The sequence below is a fragment of the Balaenoptera ricei genome, chromosome 8, assembly GCF_028023285.1.
Source record: "Balaenoptera ricei isolate mBalRic1 chromosome 8, mBalRic1.hap2, whole genome shotgun sequence".
Lineage (NCBI taxonomy): Eukaryota > Metazoa > Chordata > Mammalia > Artiodactyla > Balaenopteridae > Balaenoptera > Balaenoptera ricei.
Window position 1 is genome coordinate 41,032,363 of NC_082646.1, and position 9,334 is coordinate 41,041,696.

General features: G+C 35.7%; 1 protein-coding gene across 1 annotated transcript in view; it reads left to right on the forward strand.

The window, feature by feature from the left end:
* Positions 1-8,915, forward strand: part of SESN3 (sestrin 3) — a 74,008-nt gene extending 65,093 nt beyond the window's left edge. The window contains exon 10 of the mRNA XM_059930561.1: positions 869-8,915. Within this exon, the coding sequence (XP_059786544.1) occupies positions 869-955 (87 nt within the window). The 3' untranslated portion in view covers positions 956-8,915. The remainder of the gene's footprint in view (positions 1-868) is intronic.
* The last annotated feature ends 419 nt before the right edge of the window (positions 8,916-9,334 follow it).

The following is a 9,334-nucleotide window of genomic DNA, read 5'->3' on the forward strand; positions in this document are numbered from 1 at the left end:
ATATTATGGGTTTGGTTCCAGACCACTGCACTAAAGTGAATATCACAATAAAGGGAGTCACATGAATTTTTGATTTCCCAGTGCATATAAAAGTTATGTTTACACTATATTGTAGTCTATTAAGTGTATAATAGCATTATGTCTTAAAAAACAGTATACCTACCTTAATTTAAAAAAATACTTTATCACTAAAAAGTGCTAACCATCATTTGAACCTTCAGTGAGTCATAATCTTTTTGCTGGTGGAGGGTTTGAAATGTTGTGAGGATTCCCAAATATGACACAGAGACACAAAGCGAGTAAACGCTGTTGGAAAAATGACGCCCATAGACTTGCTTGACGCAGCGTTGCCACAAACCTTCAGTTTGTAAAAAACACAGTATCTGTAAAGTGCCATAAAGCAAAGCGTGATAAAACGAGGTATGCCTGTAAATAGTAAGAAATGTTTTTAAAAGCTCTCCAAGGAATAAGCATAGGCTATAAGAAACGTGGGGCTGAGTTTTAGCCATATAAAATTTTACAACTGGAAGAACGTGTAATTTGTAGGAAAATTGTGATTTGTAAAAATTAGTTTTATTTTATAACCCAAAAGATTGACTGGCTTTACATAACATCTATCCTAACAAAATTATTGGACGTTTTTAAGACTTTAGGGGTCATTTTTACTGCTCACTTTTTTTTATAAATGCAGTTTTCGTATGAGTATTACATCATGTACATGCATAAATATGCCCAGGCATGTGTGTTTGTATATGTGTCTGTAATACCCATGAAAAACATTTGTGAATGTCTGATATATGAAAAAAAAAATTAAAGTTTTTTCAGTTGTTTATAATGGTCACTAAATTGGTAACACTTTCATTTCTAGGTTCACGTAAATTTACTTCTAATGGAAGCACGGATGCAAGCTGAGCTTCTCTATGCTCTTCGTGCCATAACTCGGCATTTGACCTGAAGCATCATCCAGGGAAAATGTCATATATGTGTAAAGACCTTTTCACATAGGATATACATCAGAAGCTGTTTGTGATGTAGCATCAAACATTATTCAATTCTCTAGTGTCAAAGTTTTAGCCGTTTTTTGGGGGGCGGCTGTAATGTGCAATGATGTTATTTTCTTTTTCTTGATGCTTAACATGACTAACAATTGCAAAAATAATACTGAGGAGCACTACTTGGCATTGTTTATAGTTGGGTTTTTGGATACTGATCATAAATCATGAACCTGGTTTGTTAATGCTTAACTTCAGTGCTTTGGGGTTTGTGTGTATGTGTATTTTTGTTCTTTCCTTTTTTTTTTTTTTTAATAATATGGAAAAGCGCTTACAATCTGCTCGAGCAATTGTTTTTCAGATATTGGAATTCAGCAATGAATGACCTCCTCTGGCCATTCTAGAATTTTAATGTTGTGTCCTAAATCTGGTGGAGGAGAAGCATGCGCTGTTGAACTAAGCTGCTCACAGGACACTCATCTGTGTCCCCAGGAGATTATTTGTCAGGCACTGTTTATTTTTTTTTTTGTTTGTTTATTTGTTTGTTTTTTTTAACTGCTATTGGCGATAACATGAAATGTGATACAGCCATTGTCCATAATTTAATGTGAAATTGATCATGATGAATTCTATAGCATGCTACTGAAATGCCAAATTCAGCTAGTTTCTTTCTCTTCTGAAACAGAAGTTTCCGTTTTCCATATCAGATGTATATATTAAAAGTGGAATTATGCACAATCCTTTCTATCACTGACAGTAATCCTCAGTCATCAGAAATAATCAGTGCTTGCAGGGCTACTTGCAGTTCATTTAGTTGGCACATATAAACATGTACCCACATAAGACTGACCAAAAATTTTCTTTGCACATTTTTCTTTTCTCATAGTGTTTTCTATATTGCAGTAAGCGGAGGAAGGTTAATATACCTATATTTTTCCCTGCTAGGCTTTTAGAACTTATTTTCCATGGTTTTTCTTATGATAGGTTAAACAGTTTATTATTCAAGGGTAAAAATTGTGTTTCTATGCATTAATGTGATTGAACGACAACAACAGAAGAGTGCAATATGTTAAAAAAAATACTCAACAGACTTTCCCCCTATTATGTCACTGCAGAAGTGTCCTTTTAACAGAGAGCCATAAAGAAATTTGGTTCAGATTTCTTTATCGCCCAAGGCTTTTGCCTTCCTGGGGTTGAACAATGTTCCTTTCATAATGCCAAAGCATCCCCTTCCCCAGAAAAATCTCTTTGGACAACTGGTTAAAAAAAGATCTCAAGTCTTAAGGGAAGAAAAAGCATCCCAAAAGTCACATTTTTGCATTGGTTTATGTTACTTGATTAGATTATCTTCACAGAGCACAACGTTATGTGTTTATAGCTTTAATTTATATTATGTTAATGAACCAGTGAAGTGCCTAAAGAGATGCTTACAGCTATCCAGTAGGACACGACTGCACTGCTTAAACACTTTTTGGTTAACTAAGGGTGACTTGAATTTTACACAAACATGCTAATTGTTTTAAAACAGATCCATTTTTTCATAGTGAATAAGATAGTTAAAATTTTCCGTTAGAGTTCCCACAAAGATTTCATCTTAGACTTACTTGTTATCTAGGATTTACTTCTTTTCTCTCATGAAAGAATTGTGGACTAGTGTTCTGTTCAATCATTTCCCCTTCCATTTATCATCCTTTTCTGGTACAATCCATTAGGTTGCTTTCTTTTAGGCTTTGCTTTGTTCTAGATAAGAAAATAGAAAGATGACTGTAAACCTATGAATATGAGATAGTTCTGCATTTTTAGATTCCAGGATTTTGTTTGAAATCTTCCACTTGAGGAAAAAAATTGCTAATTTTTTTTAAGACAGGGTGGTTTATTTAAAGAGATTATTCAAAGAACTCATGTCAGATCTAGTCTGTTTTGTTTATTGCATATACAATATGTTGATTTTATGCCATATCACATTATATAGATATGTGTTAACCACGAAGAAAGTCTTTAGGGGAATGGCAAAATACGAATGACAACATGCATGTCCATTTGACTTCCCTAATTTTAGAACTTTCAAGTTGAGGATATCCTTTACTCTTGACTTTTTTTTTCTTTTTTTTTTTTTTACTAGCATTCTTTCAGTTAATATCCCTATGTTTTTGTGCAGGTGACCTGTATTACAGGATAAAAAATGATTTTTATATATTGAAAAGGAGGAGAAATTCTCACAGAACACCATATGAGCTTTAGACCAAAAGGGGAAACAAGGTTTAAGTAACTAAAAAGGCCACTTAATTTTTGTTTTTTGTGTTCCCCCCAACCCCCCGGAAATGTAGGTAGTTGGAGTTGGGTTATGGAAATATTAGTGCCTTTACTAGATCTCTTTCCTAGCAAGGTTTCTTACTAGCTCAGCATCGATCTGTCTCATCACTAATCAGGAAAATCAGTTGACTTGGAACTAGAAACAAAAACAAAACAATATATTTATGAACCTCACTGAATCAGCTTAGAAAAGTTGACTTTGAAGGTGCCAAAGCACCTGCCAAGATGCGGCACGCACAGCCTTCCAGGTTGTGAAATCCATTGTACAGCGAGTTTGCTGTGAACTTCAGCTAATGCAAACTTGAAATTCTGATGCGGTTTTCCAGGGTGGTATTTTTTCAGAGTATTGAATTTACTATGTAGTAATTTATAGTATAGCTTTTTATATTAAAATGTGATATTTTTAAAGGAGATATCTGGTTCAATTGGTGTATTGATGTGACTATACGATCTGCTAACCCACCCCTTGGGCTCTCATTGTGCCAAACTGAGATGTGCAGGTGTGCGTGAGAAAAGCACACGTGAATGGGAAGTCTCTAACTCCGTTGCTTATTATTTTCAAAATAGTCTAATAATCCACTGATGTATATGCTTGGTGGATAGCCGTTTACTTTTGAATTTCAAGTTTTCCCACTTCCAGTTATAACTCTCAATTTCTCAGATCACCTTAGGAAAATCCAACTACTCTCCTCTCTGAAAGTAAATCTTGAACCCAATCCCTTGACTGCGGGAGTGGCCAGGCAGGTGCCTCCTTGGAGCCTTCTGATGAGGCTTCCTCAGATGGACTTGTGATAATTAGAGGAAAACAGGCTTTTGAGACGGGACAACTTATTATTTCTTCACCTTTTTGAGCTAAGGATACTATCTCAGTCTCAGGAAGAATCTTTGTCCCATTTGGGGACTTTTTAAAATAAAGAATGGCTAGTGTGGAATCTGGGGCATGGCCTTGGCCTGTAATTATGACTTTAAACCCAAATAATAGTGACAGAGCAACACAGGACTGTCTTAGAACAGAAAACTCGATGTCAGCTTTATGTCAAAATCGTATTTGAACCAGAGCCCCTATTTAAATTGTATTCTAAAGTCCCTTAAATTGGGATTGACCTATATACACTAACTAATATGTGTAAAATAGATAACTAATGAGAACCTGCTGTATAGCACAGGGAACTCTACTTCATTTCGCTGTACAGTAGAAACTAACACAACATTGTAAAACAAATATACCCCAATACAAAATTAATTAATTAATTAAGTCCCTTAAAATTTTTAAATGCTTCTAACAACTAGTTAACATTATTCCTGAGCAACTTTTTTTCCCACCTCATAGAGTTTTTAAATCCAAAATCTTAGATCTTTATGCCACAAATGAAGCAAAATGAAATTATCAACGAACAATTAAAGATCTGTACTTAAAAATAGTTCACCACTTTCATGCAGAGCGCATGCATATATGATGGTAAGATTCTTTTAAACTCTAAGGACAATTCGTCAGGGAAAAAAAAATTTCAGTGCATATTATAAAAATGATTTGCACTGTGCTAGTAAAATGAGGTTTTTGTTTTGTTTTATGTTGTGTTTTAAAGACAATTCTAAATCATTCCTCTGGAAAGCAAGACCTTAAACTCTTCTCTTTATCTAAGGGGACTTTTTCTTCTTTTATGCAAATAGACGGTCTTGCATGAAGTGAAAATTATGCAACAATAATGTTATATAAATAGTTCAGGAAATTTGCTAACAGTATAATTCAACAGCAAACTGAAAGGTATATGGCTCCTCTATTCAGATCGAGTTTTAAGTTACCGAATTTCATAGTCAGAACCTATTCTAGGTGGCCATAATTATAAACTATGTTTCCCGATTATATCCCTCTGGAGACTGAGAATCAAATAATCTTTCCTTAAAACAGTACTGTAACATGAATGTATTCATCTCAGTCAACAGAACTTCAGTGCCCCCTGTATGTGTAGATTACTTCCATGCTAATTTGGCTTCGTTAGTAGTATCCGCTCAGGTGAGACCTAGAACAAAAATGTCTGGGGTGAAATGGATCATAGAGGTAGAGGTACCTGTCAAGGCAGAACCCTGTGAGGAAGGGTCTTTCAAAGAACACATGGACCATAATTCTAAGAGCGTGACTGCCCTCAGCATCACACACCTAATCTAAAGGAGCACTTCCTATTGTGGAAGCTTCTGCCTACATTCAGCCCGTCCTTTCCTGCCTGCTTTCTCTTTCTCCAAGTGCCTCGACCTCTACCACGCTCGCTCTCTTTCCCTCCCCTTAGCCCGTCTTGGTCTGAGCGCCTTTTCACAATCCAAATGAAACACCACCAGCCACCTGCTGATCGTCACCAGCATTTACTTTCCCCAGTTACTTTTTCTCCATCCATGAGGAATAGGACTTGTCCCAACTCCCTCGAAATCCCTCTACCATCTAGCTATATCTTGGCTAACCTTTGCCCTAGACACCCTACCAGATCTAATGCAGCACCACGTGTAATCTCGTCCATCCCATACTGTTCTACCCTTTCCCAGCTGCCAAAATATCTTGCTCTCCTCTACCTCATCCCCAAAGAGCCTATAAACTCAGAGTATCCAGCCTTTTCATGGATTCACTCTCCGTTGTTCAGTAATACTACTTCCATATTTTAAATAAATCATAGAAGATTTTTGCCTTCTATCAAAGTAGGAATCTTTATATTTATACATGATACAGAAATTGAACTATTTCTACCATGCAGAATTTAGCATTTAGCAGGATTTTAAAGTGATTGAATTGCCATCTTAACCTGGATCTATATTTGGTTAGTGCAAGTTATTTGAATGTAAAGTGAAAATTCTCCAGCAATCCAGATTGATCTGTAACCTACCAATGGAACAGGAAGTTTCTGGCATACGAATGGGTGGTGTTTCAGACATTTGTTTTATTGGTGTCATTTGGGCCTTAAAACACATTTCCAATAGAAGGACATATGATAAAGGATGTTTAGGTGGTCCCATTGGATCACAGAAGACCATTTGATTTATAATATAGATAAAATGCCATAAAATTGGCTACATAATGGTTTGATCAAGCTTCCCTAGGTTAGACTAAGCTTCTAACCCCTATTCCTACCCTATTCTCATGGGGGAAAATGAGCTACGGGATGAAAAGGGAATGCACTGCCTTCGTAGTCCGTATAACCATGGCTGCATTTTCGGTATATCCAGACAGTATCATTGAGGAACAGGAAACGCACAGAAGAGGAAGAAGCAGCAGTTCTTCCTCTATAGCCAGTGCCTGCTCAGTGTGGTCCATAGATGAACACTGTCAGGCTTCTAACGTGGGGCGTGTTTATCTACAGACGCTTGTCTGACCTGAAGACAAACCCCCCTTGTTTGAAAGTACAGATTATTATGATCTACAGTGGTATTTGGATGGCCTTCCATGCCCGTTCATGAACAACCCAACCTGATAACAGAGTCTAGTCAATTCCTTTAAGGGCCCAGAAATGAATAGATGCCCAGTTAAGAAATGAGACTTGAATGATGGAGACTGAAAGGATGGTTTTTATTAAATCATATGTCATGAAGTGTTCATTCTAGCTTTAAATTAACTATGACTGCACCACCATGAAGTCCAGAGTTGAAAACAGAAGGAATTTGGGGGCGGTGGGTGGGGGGATGCATATCTGATTCTTTTCAATGCTTGTGGAAATCTTTGAAATAATAAAATGCATACTATAAAATAGCCATTAGAACAAACACCCCATTTTACAGCTCATAGGACAGCATCAAACGTTAGTAAGTCTAAATATGATAAATGTAATTTTTGGTATGTAAATTTGCTAAAACAGTCTATTTTCTTGCACCCCTGAGTTTAACCTCTTAAAAATGAATGTATAATTTTAACAGAAAGAATATCAAAAGGAGAGACACTCTCTAGTCTTTAATGTTAAAATATTGTTTATGAATGCTGATTAGCTTAAGTATATGCATTATGACACTTACTGAATGAAACTGATTATACGTCTCTTTCTCGAGTTGGTCATTACAAATTGTCAACTGACTCCCAAATCTGATAAGGAAGGATCAAAAGGTAGGATAAAGGAAATGTATCAGTTGGGTAGCCAAGAAATTTCCTTCGTAATGTTGAGACTGTCCTCTCCTTTCTGAATTTCACTGGTTCGCTAAAATAAAGGGTAAGCGTTAAATGGTACCCTTGTTCATCAAGGAAAGAAAGTCATCCCAACTCTATATCTACTGCAGATAATTTCTTTTACATCCATATATCTTCCCTGGAAAGAAAATGCAGTTTTTCCCTTCCTCTTTCTCCTCACATTTACTCTTTTCAATCTGATAAGATAGACACAGAAAGCAAACCACAAGCCAGTTTGGCATCTTCTCCATGCTAATAGAATACTCACAGCCACATGCACAGTTGGAGCAAGGTTACAAAGAACCCTGTCAGGTCAACTTGGAACATGGCCTTGCTACTTGGATTAGCTCCTTCAAACCTGAAAATAACTTTCCTGGTCATGGAAGAACTGGATGTATCCTTTAGCTTATGAAATAGGATTTGAACTTGAAATCTCTTTTTTTTTTTAACCTGATTTTGCAGAGCAGCTACATCATGAATGTATATATTAAGACTCTGTAGCTGAATTGCACATGAAATCAGATTGCCAACTTCTTATCTTTCAATTTTAGACATCATTTTATCCTTAAGTTGTGAGTGATATATGTAGCATGCTGTGAAACGTCTGTTATAGTTCTTTAATTCATCAGTATTAATACAGAGTTATCTTTTGCGTTCCTTGGTACTTTTTATTCCATGTAATCAGAAGCTGTGATGTTTTGCCTTTGTAGTCCTGTGCTTTGTTACTGTAAGTTTTTTTTTACGAAGCACGTGACTTTGGACTAACGTGAGGCGGATGACGTGATCTTTAAGACTGCTATATATCTATCAGTCTCTTACTATATAAGGTTTTCAATTAGAATAAGCTTTTATCAAATAGATCATTGATGCAATTTAGGATTCACACAATTTTCAGTGTCAAATGGCGGTCTTACATTTATAGTTTCAATTCTGAAAATAGCAAACTTGCTAAACAGCCACTTTAAACTTGTTCTGGCAAATCAGACCCTGCTGTAGATATAGTCTAAGTTAGTTAACCATATAAGCCTTTTCAACTATTATGCCCTCCACATAAGTCAGCAGTTAAGAAGATTATAGAACCCATGAAAGCTTTTTGTATGTATAACTAGGTTTTATTTTTCTTATGTTGCTGATTCTACAGTTCTGACTAAAGCTGACCTAAATGGATCAGTTTTTGTGTAATATTCTAGTGCTTTAATGCCTCTTTTTTTTTTTTTGGAGGGATGGGTAATATTATTTGAACAGATGCAGAAGGAACTGTTGGTGAGTCAAGGCAAACACATTTGAAATAAAGGAACTGTGTATTAACATGTTAACAATTCATAACTGCACTTTTTATGACATTTTGAAAATCTATTTATAGGTACAGAACAATGGGTTTTGTTAAACTGTATCACATTTATACTTGCAGAAATTTATTTCATTGTTATTAGTAGGAATTTTATTGGTTCAATAAAATTGGCAAAACTGAACACTGTTTGCTTTTATGTATATATATTTAAATTAATATTGGAGTAGCATTCTTTCCTAGGTTTGTTTCTGCTTAAATTATTGGACAGGCATTCTGAAAGACATCAGCATTGTAAGAGTCATTGTTTTCCCCTTATTTCTTCGTGACCCACAGTTTTCTTGGGATATTTCTTACAATCACTTGATACTGCATTAATGGAATACTGCAATAGTGTAAGTTGTGCAAAACATACAGTTATTGTTACCTTTGAAAATGTCCATTGTGATCTCAGCAATAGGCAAATTAGTTTCACTATTATCTCTTATTAACCAAAAATAGTAAGGTAGAATGAGGAAAGGGGCATTGAACCTGGGGTCAGAGCTTGAATTCAAAGCTCGTTTTTCACATTCTACTAGCTTTGTGACCTTAAGTAATTTGATC